At 45.6% G+C, this 19,769-nt stretch overlaps 1 protein-coding gene across 1 annotated transcript in view; it reads right to left on the reverse strand.

Annotated features, from left to right (window-relative positions):
• LOC112226585 (insulin receptor) overlaps positions 1–19,769 on the reverse strand; it is a 67,624-nt gene that overhangs the window by 12,687 nt on the left and 35,168 nt on the right. Inside the window, exons 4-19 of the mRNA XM_024391007.2 lie at positions 18,994–19,133; positions 18,732–18,876; positions 18,186–18,400; positions 17,664–17,790; positions 17,208–17,323; positions 16,378–16,509; positions 14,247–14,414; positions 7,182–7,380; positions 4,404–4,696; positions 3,794–3,933; positions 3,006–3,165; positions 2,697–2,799; positions 1,931–1,998; positions 1,447–1,676; positions 471–581; positions 15–177 (exon numbers count right to left, since the gene is read on the reverse strand). Coding sequence (XP_024246775.2) covers positions 15–177; positions 471–581; positions 1,447–1,676; positions 1,931–1,998; positions 2,697–2,799; positions 3,006–3,165; positions 3,794–3,933; positions 4,404–4,696; positions 7,182–7,380; positions 14,247–14,414; positions 16,378–16,509; positions 17,208–17,323; positions 17,664–17,790; positions 18,186–18,400; positions 18,732–18,876; positions 18,994–19,133 — 2,510 coding nt within the window. The remainder of the gene's footprint in view (positions 1–14; positions 178–470; positions 582–1,446; positions 1,677–1,930; positions 1,999–2,696; positions 2,800–3,005; positions 3,166–3,793; positions 3,934–4,403; positions 4,697–7,181; positions 7,381–14,246; positions 14,415–16,377; positions 16,510–17,207; positions 17,324–17,663; positions 17,791–18,185; positions 18,401–18,731; positions 18,877–18,993; positions 19,134–19,769) is intronic.

Raw genomic sequence — 19,769 nt, forward strand, 5'->3', positions numbered from 1 at the left:
TATGTGTAGTCTACCTCCTATCTTGACAGTGAAGTCCTGCGCCACCATGCAGTTCCTAGCAGCCAGGTCTCGGTGGACAAACTTCTTGGCGTTGAGGTAGGCCATGCCGTCTGCTATCTCTGCTGCCATCTGAATCATCTCCTTCAGAGTGGGGGGCGGGCGCCCTGTAGGGTTATTCTGTAAAAAAGAAACAATAAAAAATTTATTAATACGAGGGCTATTTTACAAAAATGGGGGCCACAATAATTCTAGGTTGCATCCCAAACAGCACCCAATTCCGTATAGCGTGCACTACTTTTGACCAGGGCCTATAGAGCTCAGATCAAAAGTAGTGCACTATATAGGGAATCGGGTGCAATTTAGTCTCGCTCTGGCCAGCAGAGTTGGTCAGCCAGCCAGCTAGAGACAGTGCAAGACCAGTCTGGTTTCCAACAAAACACAAGGGGGCAGTAGAGTGTGTGTGTATGTACCTCTGAGTCAGGGCGGAGGCAGCGCAGGTAGCTCTTCAAATCACCGTGTGTCATCAGCTCCATGACAACAAGAGTGGGCTGGCCCTTAGAGACCACACCCATCAGACGCACCTGAGGGAATATTTTGTTTACCTTACTTGCTTTGATTCTTGAACTATGGCAGCTACCAACCTACTTTTTGAAGACAATTCTACTATTCATGATCATGGTATGTGGTGGTCTCACCTTCCTCACCAATAGTTTGTGTCGGGAGGCTAGCGTCAGTCTGTTATGTCTGGAGTATTTATCCTGTCTTATCCAGTGTCCTGTGTGAATTTAAGTATGCTCCCTCTAATTCTCTCTCTCCCTCTCCTCCCAAAGGACCTGAACCCTGGGACCATGCCTCAGGAACTACCTGGCCTGATGACTCCTTGCTGTCCCCAGTCCACCTGGTCGTACTGCTGCTCCAGTTTCAACTGTTCTGCTTGCGGCTATGAACCCTGACCTGTTCACTGGGAGTGCTACCTTGTCCCGGACCCGACTCTCTCTCTCTACCGCACCTGCTGTCTCTAACTGTGAATGCTCAGCTATGAAAAGTCAACTGACATTTACTCCTGAGATGCTGACCTGTCACACCCTCTACAACCACTGATTATTATTATTTGACCCTGCTGGTCATCTATGAACATTTGAACATCTTGGCCATGTACTGTTATAATCTCCAACAGCCAGAAGAGGACTGGCCACCCCTCATAGCCTGGTTCCTCTCTAGGTTTCTGCCTTTCTAGGGAGTTTTTCCTAGCCACCATGCTTCTACACATGCATTGCTTAATGTTTGGGATTTTAGGCTGAGTTTTTGTATCGTACTTTGTGACTTCAACTTATGTAAAAAGGGCTTTATAAATACATTTTATTGATTGATCCTTATTACAAGCTGCTAAATGACAAAAATGTAAACGTAAGGTGGCATCCCCTATAACCTCTGTAGGTCTCTTACCACATGGTGGCAGGTGAAGCCCTTCATGACGGAGGCCTCGTTGAGGAACTCTATTCTCTCTCTCAGACTGGCCGACTCGTTGACCGTCTTCACCGCCACGCTTGTCTCCGGCTCGCCCTTCACGATGTCCTTGGCGATGCCCTCGTAGACCATGCCGAACGAGCCCTGACCCAGTTCACGCAGGATGTTGATCTTATCTCTGCCCACCTCCCAGTCGTCTGGCTCGTACACTGAAGATCACAACACACACACAGTCAATGGCTGGACACTACTAGACAGTAACAATCAAGTCTTGTAAATTCTACATCTCTGATTCACATAGACATCCACCATAGTGCTAATGTTGTGACAGCTAGTATGTGTCAGTTGTCTATTTACATGGTATACTAGTTTGAACATCAAAATCCAGTCAGCTGCGCTTTTAAACAGGTGTATTCACAAAGGTCAGCTGAGAACAAAGAATATTATTATAATGTGTCCTTACTGTCAGCAGCACTAAGGTACTCTGGGTTGGAGGATGTGTAGAGGGGTCCAGAGGGGCCCTGGGTTTGCCTTGAGGGAACACAAGGAGGTAGGGGTTAATAATATATCATGATTATACACTTGAGTGCCCAAAACATGACAGACTGACCAGATGAAAGCTATGATCCATTATTGATGCCACTTGTTAAATCCACATCCATCAGTGTAGATGAAGGGGAGGAGACAGGTTAAGGATTTTTAAACCTCGAGACAATTGAGACATGGATTGTGTATGTGTGGCATTCAGAGGGTGAATGGGCAAGACAAAAGATTGAAGTGTCTTTGAACGGGGTATGGTAGTAGGTGCCAGGATGCACCGGTTTGTTTCAAGAACTGCAACGCTGCTGGGTTTTTTACGCTCAAACGTTTCCAGTGTGTATCAAGGCTTGTAAGTAAGCATTTCACGGTAAAGTCTACACTTGTTGTATTCGGCGCATGTGGCAAATAAAGTTTGATATGAAGAATGGTCGGTCCCCCACCCAAAGGACATCCAGCCAACTTGAATGAAATCAAATGGAAATTTAGACCACTATTAGTTGAGTCATGTGTTAGTGTTGGGCTGTAACAAAAGCCTATAAATACTACTGGTGTAATCCAACTAGTCAGGAGAGAAGCTTTGTAACACTATGTACCTTTTCTTGAACAACAGACTACACACCAGGCCGATTCTTTCATAGACAGTCGGGTTGGCTGTAATAAGATAGATGTGTAGTAAGCATAATACTCACTTCTTCTTGAACATGAGGAATCCTCCCGCTGTCATCAGTATCAGCAAAACGATAAAAATGACTGAACCAATGATAATCTTCAACATGTTGGATGGATCCACCCCTAAAAACACATCGCCATGGAAAAAGTCAGTTTTGGTCACATACAATTATTTTCTTAATTTTACTGTGCCTCGCTGTGCTCTAATATGTTTAGGAGATTTAGGCCAGGTTTCTGGTACTGCTAATGTAAAAGCTGTATATACAACTTATATTTGATTGATTCACTGATTGGTCAAGCGGTCTGTGGTGTGTGTGTATGTCTCTTACGCAGGTCTTCTACGTAGAAGTGTGTGGGGTCAGTCCAGGAGCCGTTTCCTGCCAGCGAGGTGGCTCGGATCCTCACGGTATAATTCCCAGGATGCACCACTCTCAGCTTGCAGCCCTCTGACTGCTGGTACATCTTCCTGGACACACAGTGGTGCAGCTCCTAGAACAAACACACACTTTATTTTCATTTATCTGCGTTGTAAGAGAGGAATTGGAGGGGACAGGAGAAGGGCTGAATAAGCCACTTAAGATATATATTTTTTGTTGATTGATTGAGAAGAGGAATTGATACAACAGGCCATGCCTAATAATAGACTTAAGATTGGGAGCAAATAGAATAGAATGTTTGTGTGAATCAGATGTGTTTTGAAATCATTGCATATAAGCCAGCCAATAATAAAACTAATGACCTGATTTGAGAAAAACATGTTTGTGCAATAACTATTATTTGAGAACCACCGGAGTGATTATGTTGTTTTCAACATCAGTGATGACTATGGCCTTTGCAGCGTTTCCATGGTAACTAAAACACAGCGCTGATGCAACATCGGGCTATTATTACTTTTCCATTAACGGTCCTATTCACTAAATGAGAGCACAGAGAGACTGTATTATATTAAGTGAGACTATAGGGCACATCCAGTGTTCAGTATTTGTCTGTTTGTGTGTGCGTGCATGCATGCGCCTGCTTGTGTGTGTGTTTATGCTTGCGTACCTGTGTGTGTTTGCATACGTGTGTGTATGCGTGTCTGCTTATGTGCCTGTGTGTCATGTATGAGAGCTCTCACCTCTGTGTCTCCCAGTCTCTTATAGTTGACTTCATACAGGATGATCATGCCGTTGGGGGCATTAGGCTCAAGCCACTTAATATGAACTGTGTACTCAGTCACGTCATAGCTGATGGGCCCCACTATGTCATCTGCTTTGTCTGTAGACAGGATACACAAGGTTTTAAAATGGCCTCATTACTATCCTACTACTACAAACATCCTTGGTCTACTGTGCAAAGGTAGACAAGAAATCATCATGTTAAACTGGTTTATTACTTCTTACAGTGGTTTCTTAAAGGGATACTTTGGTTTATTACTTCTTATAGTGGTTTCTTAAAGGGATACTTTGGGATTTTGGTAATGAGGGCCTTTTTCTACTTCCCCAGAGTCGAATTCACTTTTTATGCAAGCAGATACCACGGACTTCCAGTCATTGCGTTAACGCTAGTTAGCATTGGCTTGCGAAACTACGTCCAACTTTCTTCATACTGGACACAGAGACATCAAAATGGAATCCATGAGTTCATCTAACTCTGGGAAAGTAGATAAAAGGCCTCATTACCAAAGTATCGCTTTAAGTAGTGGGTGTGCGTGTATGTGTAGTGTACTAGTATGTAGATAGCCTCACCCTCAGGCATGGTGCGAGCTGAGACGAAGGCTGCCATACTGCAGCGTGAGGGGTCTGTGGGGTGGTTGCAGGCCAGCACATCGATCTGGTACGAGGTAAAGTGTCGGAGGCCAGAGATGACCGTAGACTCCTTGGAAAACACTGTCAGCTGGATTTTAGTGCTCTCCACACCATTTGCATCGTCACTGTCTGGGCTGCGGGTGGCGAAACCGTCGGACAGGGTGGTGGGCGTCGCCGCGAATGACGGTAGCGTCTGATTGGCTACGCCCACGGCGGAGCGGCGCTGTCTTGGTCTTGGAGGGAATGAGGGATAATCAATTAATTAATCAAATCAATCATTTATTTTATTATAACAACTATTTGCTATATATATCACACCATTATTGTTACGGTTTTCTTCCGTCGAAGGAGAGTCGGACCAAAATGCAGCGTGGTAAGTTAGATACATGTTTAATAACGAAAAAACACGATCAATACAAAAACAACAAACGGAACGTGAAAACCTAAACAGCCTATCTGGTGACAACTAACACAGAGACAGGAACAATCACCCACAAAACACTCAAAGAATATGGCTGCCTAAATATGGTTCCCAATCAGAGACAACGAGAATCACCTGCCTCTGATTGAGAACCGCCTCAGGCAACCATAGACTTTGCTAGAACACCCCACTAAGCCACAATCCCAAAACCTACGAAAAACCCCCATACATAAACACAACACAAAATAAACCCATGTCACACCCTGGCCTGACCAAATAAATATAGAAAACACAAAATACTAAGATCAGGGCGTGACAGAACCCCCAAGGTGCGGACTCCCGGCCGCACACTAAACCCATAGGGGAGGGTCCGGGTGGGCGTCTGTCCACGGTGGCGGCTCCGGCTCGGGACGTGGACCCCACTCCAACCAAGTCTTAGTCCCCCTGTAACGCGTCCTTTGATTGGCGACCCTCGCCGCCGACATTGGCCTAATAACCCTCACCAAGGACCCCACTGGACTGAGGGGCAGCTCGGGACTGAGGTAGAAGCTCGGGACTGGACTGACTGAGGGGAAGCTCGGGACTGAGGGGAAGCTCGGGACTGAGGGGAAGCTCGGGACTGAGGGGAAGCTCGGGACTGAGGGGAAGCTCGGCACTGAGGGGAAGCTCGGCACTGAGGGGAAGCTCGGCACTGAGGGGGGGAAGCTCGGCACTGAGGGGAAGCTCAGCACTGAGGGGAAGCCCAGCACTGAGAGGAAGCCCAGCACTGAGAGGAAGCTCAGGCAGGTAGTTGGCTCTGGCAGATCCTGGCTAGCTGGCGGTTCCGGCAGATCCTGGCTGACTGGCGGATCCTGGCTGAATGGCGGATCCTGGCTGAATGGCGGATCCTGGCTGAATGGCGGATCTGGAAGATCATGGCTGACTGGCGGATCCTGGCTGACTGGCGGATCCTGGCGGCTCTAGCTGCTCCATGCAGACTGGCAGCTCTGGCTGCTCCATGCAGACTGGCAGCTCTGGTTGCTCCATGCAGACTGGCAGCTCTGGTTGCTCCATGCAGACTGGCAGCTCTGACTGCTCCATGCAGACTGGCAGCTCTGACTGCTCCATGCAGACTGGCTGCTCCATGCAGACTGGCAGCTCTGCTCTGACTGCTCCATGCAGATTGGCAGCTCTGACTGCTCCATGCAGACTGGCAGCTCTGACTGCTCCATGCAGACTGGCAGTTCTGGCTGCTCCATGCAGACTGGCTGCTCCATGCAGACTGGCAGCTCTGGCTGCTCCATGCAGACTGGCAGCTCCATGCAGACTGGCATCTCTGGCTGCTCCATGCAGACTGGCAGCTCTGGCTGCTCCATGCAGATTAGCAGCTCTGGCTGCGCTGAACAGGCAGGAGACTCTGGCAGCGCTAAACAGGCGGGAGACTCCGGCAGCGCTGGAGAGGAGGAAGGCTCTGGCAGCGCTAAACAGGCGGGAGACTCCGGCAGCGCTGGAGAGGAGGAAGGCTCTGATAGCGCTAGACAGGCGGGAGACTCCAGCAGCGCTGGAGAGGAGGAAGGCTCTGGCAGCGCTAAACAGGCGGGAGACTCCGGCAGCCCTGGAGAGGAGGAAGGCTCTGGCAGCGCTAAACAGGCCGATACCGATTGTAATGAAAACTTGAAATCGACCCTAATTTATTGGCCATGCCGATCGGTTGACCTCTAGTGTGTGTACATGATGTGTTATGTTATGTTATGTTATGTTATGTATGCTGGTTCTTTTGTACCCTGATTACACAATTAACAAATTATAATTTATACAATAAAGACTTTGACTGATTGATTTGTCAATCAATCAATATCAATCAAATGGATTATATAAAGTCCTTTTTACATCAGCAGTTGTCACAAAGGGCTTATACAGAAGCCCAGCCTAAAACCCCCAAGAGCAAGCAATGCAGATGTAGAAGCACAGTGGCTGGGAAAAACTCCCTAGAAATGCAGGAACCTAGGAAGAAACCTAGAGAGGAACCAGGCACCGAGGGTGGCCAGTCCTCTTCTGGCTGTGCCGGGTGGAGATAATAAGAGTATATGGCTATTAAAGCCAGATCGTTCTTCAAGATGTTCAAACGTTCATAGATGACCAGCAGGGTCAAATAATAATCACAGTGGTTACAGAGGGTGCAACAGGTCAGCACCTCAGGAGTAAATGTCAGTGGGCTTTTCATAGCTGAGCATTCAGGTCAAGACAGCAGGTGCGGTAGAGAGAGAAATAGAGACATTTGTCCTTGATTGATTGACTGAGGTAGATGTCATACGTACTTGGGCTCGAAGACCTCGTTGTGAATGTAGTTCTCGAAGGTCTTGCGGTACTCTGAGTCCTCTGCCTCCTTCTTCAGCTGTTTGTCTGTTTTGGGACAGGCACAGCAGCGGCCACCCTGCCCCTCATCCTCAGTCTGGTTCCACTTGGCCTCCTCATCACTGTCCACTTGGGTGGGCACCCGTGACGGCAGCTTCATACCTGAAGGGAGGGAGGGAGAGACAGAGTCAGAGGCAAAGACGGACAGAGACACAGAGAGGCAGAGAGAGAAATAGACATACAAAGATGGAGACAGGAGGAGACATACAGAGAAAGGCAGACAAAGATGGAGACAGAGACAAGCGCACAGAGACAGGCACACAGAAACAGGCACACAGAGCCGGGGGAGCCTGTCATTAATTGTCAGCAATATCTTTGCTGGTTGATATACACCTACTCTGACATTATTCCCCTACAGACTAGTGTTGTCTAGACTCCTGACTGTTTGGGCGAGTGAGTGGGAGTAGAGGAGGAGAAGACATTAAAGTAGAGCATGTGTGTGTGCCACAGAGTGAGTGGCTGCCACTTGTTAGAAGGCCAAATCAGGTAAAGAACTATTCCATCCACCTCAATCACAGAACTTCACAGTCTCGCACACCCTGACCTTTCAACAGTGTTTTCCAAGTACAGTGCCTTGCGAAAGTATTCGGCCCCCTTGAACTTTGCGACCTTTTGCCACATTTCAGGCTTCAAACATAAAGATATAAAACTGTATTTTTTTGTGAAGAATCAACAACAAGTGGGACACAATCATGAAGTGGAACGACATTTATTGGATATTTCAAACTCTTTTAACAAATCAAAAACTGAAAAATTGGGCGTGCAAAATTATTCAGCCCCTTTACTTTCAGTGCAGCAAACTCTCTCCAGAAGTTCAGTGAGGATCTCTGAATGAGCCAATGTTGACCTAAATGACTAATGATGATAAATACAATCCACCTGTGTGTAATCAAGTCTCCGTATAAATGCACCTGCACTGTGATAGTCTCAGAGGTACGTTAAAAGCGCAGAGAGCATCATGAAGAACAAGGAACACACCAGGCAGGTCCGAGATACTGTTGTGAAGAAGTTTAAAGCCGGATTTGGATACAAAAAGATTTCCCAAGCTTTAAACATCCCAAGGAGCACTGTGCAAGCGATAATATTGAAATGGAAGGAGTATCAGACCACTGCAAATCTACCAAGACCTGGCCGTCCCTCTAAACTTTCAGCTCATACAAGGAGAAGACTGATCAGAGATGCAGCCAAGAGGCCCATGATCACTCTGGATGAACTGCAGAGATCTACAGCTGAGGCGGGAGACTCTGTCCATAGGACAACAATCAGTCAATTGCACAAATCTGGTCTTTATGGAAGAGTGGCAAGAAGAAAGCCATTTCTTAAAGATATCCATAAAAAGTGTTGTTTAAAGTTTGCCACAAGCCACCTGGGAGACACACCAAACATGTGGAAGAAGGTGCTCTGGTCAGATGAAACCAAAATTGAACTTTTTGGCAACAATGCAAAACGTTATGTTTGGCGTAAAAGCAACACAGCTCATCACCCTGACTACACCATCCCCACTGTCAAACATGGTGGTGGCAGCATCATGGTTTGGGCCTGCTTTTCTTCAGCAGGGACAGGGAAGATGGTTAAAATTGATGGGAAGATGGATGGAGCCAAATACAGGACCATTCTGGAAGAAAACCTGATGGAGTCTGCAAAAGACCTGAGACTGGGACGGAGATTTGTCTTCCAACAAGACAATGATCCAAAACATAAAGCAAAATCTACAATGGAATGGTTCAAAAATAAACATATCCAGGGGTTAGAATGGCCAAGTCAAAGTCCAGACCTGAATCCAATCGAGAATCTGTGGAAAGAACTGAAAACTGCTGTTCACAAATGCTCTCCATCCAACCTCACTGAGCTCGAGCTGTTTTGCAAGGAGGAATGGGAAAATATTTCAGTCTCTCGATGTGCAAAACTGATAGAGACAGACCCCAAGCGACTTACAGCTGTAATTGCAGCAAAAGGTGGCGCTACAAAGTATTAACTTAAGGGGGCTGAATAATTTTGCACTCCCAATTTTTCAGTTTTTGATTTGTTAAAAAAGTTTGAAATATCCAATAAATGTTGTTCCACTTCATGATTGTGTCCCACTTGTTGTTGATTCTTCACAAATAAATACAGTTTTATATCTTTATGTTTGAAGCCTGAAATGTGGCAAAAGGTCGCAAAGTTCAAGGGGGCCGAATACTTTCGCAAGGCACTGTACATGGAGTAACACATAGAAAACATAGCCAGCCAGGGTGTTCCGGACTGGGGTGAATTTCTTTTGTAGAATGAGCTCTATTTTGGTAGCCTCTGGTACATTCTAATGCCTTGATTCTATTCGAAATACACAACTAAATCATTGAAAACTTTAACGACTTTACCTCCCAGATTGGTAAAATGAGGTGTATTATTGAGAAAAAAGAAGAGACTTCACAATTAAAATGACTGAAAATGTATGAATTCAGCGTGTTAGTTGTTTTGGATATTGTAGGCCAGTGGTATTCAAAGTCGGGGTCGCGGGGAAATTGCAGTCAGGTCGCCTTTTTAGGTTATGGGGATTAAGAGTTCAGATTATTTCATGGGACAATATACAAATGACATTGAGAGAGATCATTTGAAAAATGTAACTTTATTGGGTAAATGTATTGGACATGATTTGGAAAGGCACACACCTGTCTATACAAGGTCCCACAGATGACAGTACAATGTCAGAGCGAAAACCAAGCCAGGAGGTCAAAGGAACTGTCCATAGAGCTCCGAGACAGGATTGTGTCATGGCACAAATCTGGGGAAGGATACCAAAAAATGTCTGCAGCATTGAAGGTCCCCAAGAACAGAGTGGCGTCCATCATTCTTAAATGGAAGAAGTTTGGAACCACAAAAAATGTATTCCTAGAGCTGGCCACCTGGCCGAACTGAACAATCGGGGGAGAAGGGCCTTGGTCAGGGAGGTGACTAAGAACCCGATGGTCACTGGCATAGACTGGGTGACCAGTCAGGATCGAGGGAAAGATGAACAGAGCAAAGTGTTGAGAGATCCTTGATGAAAATATGCTCCAGAGTGCTCAGGACCTCAGACAGGGGTGAAGGTTCACCTTCCAACAGGACAATGACCCTAAACACACAGCCAAGACAACACAGGAGTGGGTATGGGACAATTTTCTAAATGTCCTTGAGTGGCCCAGCCAGAGCCCAGACTTGAACCCTATCGAATATCTCTAGAGAGACCTGACAATAGTTGTGCAGCAACGCTCCCCATCCAACCTGACAGAACTTGAGAAGATCTGTAGGGAAGAATGGGAGGAACTCCCCAAATACAGGTGTGCCAAGCTTGTAGCATCATATCCAAAAAGACTTGAATCTGTAACCACTGCCAAAGGTGCTTCAACAAAATACTGAGTAAAGGGACTGAATACTTGCGTAAATGTGATATTTCTAAAAAACTGTTTTTGCTTTGTTATTATAGAGTATTGTGTGTAGATTGAGGGGGAAAAAACAACTGAATCCATTTTAGAATAAGGCTGTAACGTAACAAAATGTGGAAAAAGTCAATGCGTCTGAATATTTTACGAATGCACTGTAGTCCGAAACATTAGTCTTTCAATTGAGTTTGTGTCAAAAACCTAGGAAGAAAGGTTGTTCTGTCATGTAAACATAGATTCCCTGTTAAGAAACAATTTGGGGAGGAACCCAAGACCCGCCACCAGATTGTGCACTCCCACTTTTATACAAAGTCCGGCGCCCATTTTTACAAAAAAAAATTCACCTATATTTAACCAAGTTGGCCAGCTGAGAACAAGTTCTCATTTACAACTGCGACCTGGCCAAGATAAAGCAAACCAGTGCTACACAAACAACAACACAGAGTTACACATGGAATAAACAAACGTACAGTCAATAAATAACACAATATAAAAAATCTATATACGGTGTGTACAAATGAGGTAAGATTAGGGAGGTAAGGCAATAAATAGGCCGTAGTGGTGAAGTAATTACAATTTAGCAATTAAACACTGGGGTGATAGATGTGCAGAAGATGAATGTGCAAGTAGAGATACTGGGGTGCAAAGGAGCAAAAAAATAAATAACAATATGGGGATGAGGTAGTTGGATGGGCTATTTACAGTTGCAATGATCTGTGAGCTGCTCTGACGGCTGATGTTAGTGAGGGAGATATGAGTCTCCAGCTCAGTGATTTTTGCAATTTGTTCCAGTCATTGGCAGCAGAGAACTGGAAGGAAAGGCGGCCAAAGGAGGAATAGGCTTTGGGGGTGACCAGTGAAATATACCTGCTGGAGCGCGTTCTAAGGGTGGGTGCTGCTATGGTGACCAGTGAGCTGAGATAAGGTGGGTCTTTACCTAGCAAAGACTTATAGATGACCTGGAGCCAGTGGGTTTGGCGGCGAAAATGAAGCAAGGGCCAGCCAACGACAGCATATAGGTCACAGTGGTGGGTAGTATATGGGGCTTTGGTGACAAAACGGATGGCACTGTGATAGACTGCATCCAATTTGCTGAGTAGAGTGTTGGAGGCTATTTTGTAAATGACATTGCCGAAGTCAAGGATCGATAGGATGGTCAGTTTAACGAGGGTATGTTTGGCAGCATGAGTGAAGGATGCTTTGTTGCGAAATAGGAAGCCGATTCTAGATTTAATTTTGGATTGGAGATGTTTGATGTGAGTCTGGAAGGAGAGTTTACAGTCTAACCAGACACCTATGTATTTGTAATTGTCCACATATTCTAAGTCAGAACCGTCCAGAGTAGTGATGCTGGACGGACGGGCAGGTGGGGGCAGCGATCAGTTGAACTTAGTGCACTTAGTTTAACTCGCATTTAAGAGCAGTTGGAATAGAATAGACCTACAGGCTTCCCGAGTGGCACAGTGGTCTAAGGCACTGCATCACAGTGCTAGTTATGCCACCAGAGATTCTGTGTTCGAGCCCAGGCTCTATCGCAGCCAGCCGCGACAGGGAGGCCCATGGGGCGGCACATAATTGGCCCAGCGTCGTCCGGGTTAGGGAGGGTTTGGCCGGCAGGGATGTCCTTGTCTCATCGCGCACTAGTGACACCTGTGGCGGGCCGGGCGCAGTGCACGCTGACCAGGTCGCCAGGTGTACGGTGTTTCCTCCGACACATTGGTGCGGCTGGCTTCCGGGTTGGATGGGCGCTGTGTCAAGAAGCAGTGTGTGCGGCTTGGTTGGGTTGCGTTTTGGAGGACGCATGGCTCTCAACCTTCGCCTCTCCCGAGTCTGTACGGGAGTTGCAGCGATGAGACAAGACTGTAACTACTACCAATTGGATACCACAAAATTGTGGAGAAAAAAAAAAGGGGGGGGGGAATTATTATTATTATTTTATAAAATAAAAAAACAGAACTACAGGTATGACTGAAGAATGAAGGTGTTAAACATGAGCTTTAATACACAGAAAGCAGCAGTTGACAACTTCATTGTCAACGCTTTAATCAAATCAGTAGGCCATTTCACTATCTTTAATAATACCATATATGTATCAAATCAAATCAAATTTATTTATATAGCCCTTCGTACATCAGCTGATATCTCAAAGTGCTGTACAGAAACCCAGCCTAAAACCCCAAACAGCAAGCAATGCAGGTGTAGAAGCACGGTGGCTAGGAAAAACTCCCTAGAAAGGCCAAAACCTAGGAAGAAACCTAGAGAGGAACCAGGCTATGTGGGGTGGCCAGTCCTCTTCTGGCTGTGCCGGGTGGAGATTATAACAGAACATGGCCAAGATGTATCATGACATTAGCTTTTATAAACTTCAATCCATTTTCTTTTATCACTACCAATTGTTCCTGCAGTGAGTGTTCAACATAATCATTGAATGTTTTCATAATTTATCTGCAGATAATCGGCAAAAAGCAGTAGTAGCCTATCATTACGCAAATTAGGGAGCCAAATGAACGTCCCTCAAACCGATGCGTTCTGGTTCCGTGCCCCTAACAAATCCGATCAAACAGAACAACTCATCACTAGGCTACACTGACAAGTCACTTTAGCAGTCACTGACAAGTCTTCACGGGTTTAGAATCCGAGGAAAATACAAACAAGCTCTTTGGTTTACTTGTTCCGATGCGATACCATGGACATTATAACAATAATTAAGTGGATTTCAACTCATCGTTACCACTTACATTACATGGGAAGTGTAAATTCACTCACAGGAGACAATGAAGAAACATCATGGTCTCCCTCCCCCATGAAAATACATTTGACTGCAGCCAACCACGGTGTACAAAAATAACACAGGTATCGGCGAGGCGGGACAGACAGCAGACTGACAAACCAGCGGTTTCTCTGTCATCGCTCACTTTGTGACTGACAGGTACCTGTCCTACCAATAGATCACTAGATTATGCATATCGTTCGGGAGAAGCCTATACAGACTCTTCTGACTTGCGATTTAAAAGTTTTAAATGAAAAGAAACTTAGTTAATTAATGATGTGGAAAAAGTAGCTTACAATTAATCTGTTATCAGCTATTTAGACGCTTATGGAAAACACTGCCTTTCTGGCAGTAGTCCAATAGAGTAGAATATTCCACCGAAGAAGACACTCACACTCACCTTTCTGGCAGTAGTCCAATAGAGTAGAATATTCCACCGAAGAAGACACTCACACTCACCTTTCTGGCAGTAGTCCAATAGAGTAGAATATTCCACCGAAGAAGACACTCACACTCACCTTTCTGGCAGTAGTCCAATAGAGTAGAATATTCCACCGAAGAAGACACTCACACTCACCTTTCTGGCAGTTGTCAAACTAATGATAGTTGCATAACTATACTGAACAAAAATATAAACACAACATGTATAGTGTTGGTCCCATGTTTCATGAGCTGAAAATCAATGAAATTGTTGCATGTTGCATTTCTATTTTTGTTCAGTATACATGATGCCTATGAACCACCTTTCTGACTGAAGTTACATTTGTAAAACAGAATAGAACAGTCTCTCTAAAACACACCTTTCTGACAGTAGTCAAACTTGTAGAGCTCGCTGGCCTCAGGCTGCTGCTGACAGTACACCAGGTAGTGAGTGATGTTGCCGTTGGGGTCCGTTGGGGGCTTCCACTTCAGGATGATCTGAGAGGACGAGTTAGATGATGAGATGGGGTCCAGGGGCACGGATGGTTCTGGGGGAGAACACAGATACATACCATACGGGTTACTAATGTCTATGACAGAGAAACTCAAATCTGGACCTGATGTCCAATTCCACTGCTGATTTTCATACACCTGCCTTCGAATCTGAGACCGATTCAAACTTGGGACATCAGGTGAGTGCAATTAACTACCAGGTAAAAAAAAAGGTCCAGAATCAGATTTGAATATCCCTGGTCTATGATATAAACCAACTCAATTCTGTTAGTGCAGGGGTATTCAAATCGTGGCCTTGAGGTCTGTACACTGCTGCTATGTACTCATTCTTCCTTGCTAACCATTGAAGAATTTTAGACTGAGTGTACTCGGGCCAAATAACCAATCAACTAACTACTGGGGAGGATTGAGCACCAGCAGTCCTGCGTAAGTCAATGCCCAGACATGAACTCCCCTTTATTTAGTCAAATAACAATATGATAACCAACAAAAAGGTTCAGTGTTCGATATGCTTATTTCTAAATAACTATAGTGTATGTATCAGCAGTGGAAGGGGGAGGGGTAAAAACCTCAGGGTGAGTGACTGACAGGACAGAGAGTACCAGGCATCACTGTCTGTACCGGTGTGTGATGACATTCGGTCTGTGACTGATGATGATGGTGGTGACACCTACAGGGTACAGGTCAGACCACATTGTCAGACTCTGTTAGAGAACAATGAACAGTAAGTCTAATGACAAATTCTCCTCTCGAGGTGTGTGTGTGAGCGTTTGTGGGGGTGACGGAGTCGTGACACAGGACAGGTGCCTGACAGGCGAGGTGGGTGAAACTAGAAAAACCAGAACACCATGGAGAATGCACGCCACCCTCCAGCCAGCTTGTCGATAGTGCTGTGCCAGCTGCTATGACTTTAGAGAACAAAGATCATGTTTAATGAAAGCTTCTCCTAGAGGTATGTGTGGTTGATGGAGTCATGACACAAGACGGGGTGAACCCAGGTTCGGTTCAACCTCCACAAAGACAGAGAGACAGAGGTAGCCTGGATGCCAGCCAAACATAACGTGACAATGAGTGACAAGGACTTAATAAAGCGGAAACAGATGCGGGACCAGGCTAGAGACGAGAACGGTGAAACTGTAATTACAGTAGAACACTGTTTGAACTGCAACTAGAACACCCTTGACATGCCTGCCCGCCTCCGATGGCTGTGTGCCAACTGTGGCCTCACACGCGGCACTGTAATGTGGTTTATCAGGAAGGAAGGAGACAACGCACAACAAGTACAAAGGAAGCCAGTCAGACTAACTTAGACACCTGTCTGTGTTCAACCCTAAATCACAGCCTGTCCTCTGGAGACACACACAGTGACACACACAGTGACACACACACACAGGGAGATCTAAATGCACGCAGGGTGACACACATACACAGACAGACACACACACACACACACACACACACAGGGTGACATCAGATTCATGACCTCAGCTTGTGTGACTTCAGACATTGGGCACAAAGCAGAGACACAATGAGACTGGGAGGTACAAGTAGCACTCCTGTCTCATCATCATTTCCTTCCTCTTCCCTGTTCTCGTGCCATTAGCTATGACACACCTCAGCTAACAGTCGAGGTGAGGCAGAGGACAACAGCCAATCTACCAGCTACTGTAGCTCTTATACCACTTATCCTAACCAGGGGTGGTCAAATCCTACCTTTGACTCTGGAGAACCTGCTAGCCAATTAATATATTGGATAGTCCACTCACCAGTTGGTCTGATTAAGGGGTTGGGGGGTGAGGGCTTGAGATCACCAGAGAGAATGAGGAGTCTTACTCACAGAATTGAATGAAGAACTGTATGGTTGCATCACAAATGTCACCCTATTCCTTATATGGTGTACTACTTTCGACCAGGGTCCATAATGGTCAGAAGTAGTGCACTATATAGGAAATAGGGTGCAATTTGAGAGGTAGCCAATATCTCAATAAGGGCTCTTACTGGTGGCGTTGGTCCTGACGTAGATGATCTTGCTCTTTGCCCCGAGGACCTGGTGTTCATCAGAGGCAGAGAGCTGGGTCTTGACCATGATGGCATACTGCGTCCAGGGCTTCAAAGACAAGATCAGGGTACCTGGAAGGAACAATAGTATTGGTACATGTTGCAGCACGGACACTATTGAGCGAAACACTTGTTGTTCTTACCTTGCTACTACAGTGAATCGGGGTACCTGGAACAATATTACTAGGATGTTGCAGCACGGACACTATTGAGCAAAACACTGGTTGTTCCTTCCTTTCTACTACAGTGACCCGTATGTACCTGTACTGTATGCTGAAAGTTGTCAAATATGAATGGCTAAGCAGCTAAAATAATTTAACCGTCCATCCATTCTGTATAGTTGTTAGACAGATTGACAGACAGGTGACACTCATGATGGATTAAAGATAGACTCAGCTAAATGCAAGACTTCGCCCTCACACAGTCACACACAGCATCATCGCACGTGCAAGAGTTCATGCTGTTACAGCATGGTAGCCAGGGCACCAAAACATAGGAGAAGTTGAGCCTCTCACTTCAACGCTCTTAGTTGTTGTGGAAATTGACCCACTTATACTCTTTACTTTCTGCAGCTACGTCATATTGCTGAGTCTACCTTTAATCAACCGAAACCATTGTTTTTGTCCATTTTTATTTATGCACATTTTGGGGAATCATGTCTTAATAAACATAATATTTCTGCATCCAAACCTCCATTTTGGATTTCCCCCAAGATGTTGACAGTGTACAGGCATCTATCCTTTCCAATACAGAAGAGAATGAAACGTCACCTGGCTCCACCTGTGGGTTGCCCTCTGTAGCCCGGGCTGGAGGATCCAGGTCAACTATTACCCAGTTAGAACCACACGCGTCCTGGCCGTCAAACTCTGTCACGTTGCGGTAGGGCCTGGGAGAGGGGAGAGACACAGAATAGCATAGATAAGAAATAAGGAGACACACATACTGCTCCAAAAAGGTCCTTAGAAAGGAGGAATTGTACTAGGCTCCAGACTACATTGAATATTCTGCAAAGTTCTTCAGAAAGGAAGTGGTTAAATGGTATTAAGTTCCTAGGGACGACTGTTTGTGGCCCATAGTGTACTGATACAATTAAAACTCCACTTCTCTGGAAACTGCTCATTCCCAAAAGTAACTTGAGGGCTTTGGACTCCAGCTGCCCTTCTGAAAAATTATTTCAGATGGCACAGTCATGTCCGACACACACACACACAAACGTGTGTACTTACGCTTCCTTGTAGAAGAGCATGAAGCCCAGCAGGTCTCTGAAGTCAGGAGGCCAGAACGGTTCCCACCTGATCACGATCTTATCATGTGTGGCACGCACCTGAGTGAACCTTAACTCCTGGTTCTCACCTGAGAGTCACACACACACACACACGATATGGTCAGTACTACACTATCCTAGGTCTGTGACACACCACAGACATACGTACGTGTGTGTGCACAAGCATGTGTGTGGGGCGGCAGGTAGCCTTGCGGCTAGAGCGTTGGGCCAGTGATGAAAAAGGTCGCTGGTTTGAATCCCCGAGCCGACTAGGTGAAAATCTGCTGATGTGCCCTTGAGCAAGACACTTAACACTAACTGCTCCTGTAAGTTGATCTGGATAAGAATGTCTGCTAAATGACTCAAATAAAAAAAACATATAATATATATATATATATATATATATATATAAAGTGTGTTCATCTCTGCAAATTTGTGTGTTGGCATTCATGCGTGTGTGTACTCAAGACTGTATGCTCCTTACAGGAGGCCTGGTCTCCATTGGTCTTGGATACGATGTCGTTCTTGTGCTGTCTGTCTTTGGTGCCTGTCACCTCCTCCATCTTGCGGATCTCTGACATGCAGAGCTTAATGTTGAGTTGAAAGAACATGCGTCCCTGGAGGATGGTCAGGTTGTGTTTGTTCCAGTCCCACAGCTGACGCAGGTTCTGGTTGTCTAACGCATAGAACGAGTAACCCCTGGGGAAGAAACAGACACCAGGGTTGGGGTCAATTCCATTCAAATTCAAGTCAATTCAGAAAGTAAACCAAATTCCAATTCATTAAATATAATTGGAATTGGAATTCCTGTGTACTTTCTGAATTGACTGGAATTGACCCCAACCCTGACAGACACATTATACTGATGTATTTTTAAGTGTATTTTAAGTATTACTGACAGATATAGTTTAGAATATGAGAGGAGGAGGAGGAGGAGGAGGAGTAAGAGGAGCAGAAAGAGAAAGAAGCGAACTGCAGGGCTTGGAAGAAGAAAGTTGGAGGAAGAGGACGAGAAGGAAAGTCAACTAACCCGTCTATCAGTGTGTCCCCTCTGATGACCTGTAGTTTGCGGAGGAAGGAGAGAGAGACGAGGGCGTAGGAGCGCCGGACAGTCAGATACCCTGTTATCTCCTCCAACTGACCAAGGTTAGCCTCCAGCTCTGCTGCTATGTTATCTACACACGCACACAATCAAATGATTATTAACTTAGAAGGAACTTTGGTTACAAGCAGGGGTGACATAATGACACACACATATACTTGTAAATTAGACAAGGGCTCAGAATACTCACTTCCCCCTCTGAGGTTGATTTCCATGCTGCCGTTGAGCACGGTGCATCCTCTCAGAGCCTGTGCTGCTGTCACAGAGTCCACCATCTTCTGGCCCATACACACCTTAGGACACAGCCCAGCACATGGAGTACAGATTAACCTGCAGGAGGAGATGGAGAGAGCACACACGTCAGATATGGATTTTTCCCCTCATCCCTACAGTAGAGAATCGCAATATTATTTTTTGCAATTTTATATTGATACTCTGACTCCAAGTACCTATTAGTAAAAAAATTGCTAGGTAGTTAACATTAGCTAGCCCTAAATCTGCTGTACCTGCGCCAAAACTACAGATTGTTTTAAAATGTTTGAAATGGTGTGAGGTCCCTGGCAATTCCCAGCCCTAAGGTCATACGGTACAAACACACACAAGTCCGAAAACACACTCTTGGGGTAGACACACAGACTAACACAGTCACCGAGTTCGACTCACAGGAGGTGGGAACCACTTCACAGACATAATCAGACTCTCACTTGGCGGTACACGCACACACGCACGCACACACACGCGAGCAGAGTTTGCCCAACAGCTACTCTATAACCTCAAGTCACCTCACGATGAATTGAAGGAAGTAGGCAATAATCCTTCCATCTACCCCTCAACCTTCCCAGAGAGAGGGAGAGAGGGAGAGAGGATGAGAGCGAGGACTACTCTATAACCTAACAATGGAGTTAAGTTCAATCTTTCATAAGAGAGAAGTATACAATGTCGTACGCCCTGACCAAGCCCTTCAAC

Source organism: Oncorhynchus tshawytscha, linkage group LG28, assembly GCF_018296145.1.
Source record: "Oncorhynchus tshawytscha isolate Ot180627B linkage group LG28, Otsh_v2.0, whole genome shotgun sequence".
NCBI classification, from domain to species: domain Eukaryota; kingdom Metazoa; phylum Chordata; class Actinopteri; order Salmoniformes; family Salmonidae; genus Oncorhynchus; species Oncorhynchus tshawytscha.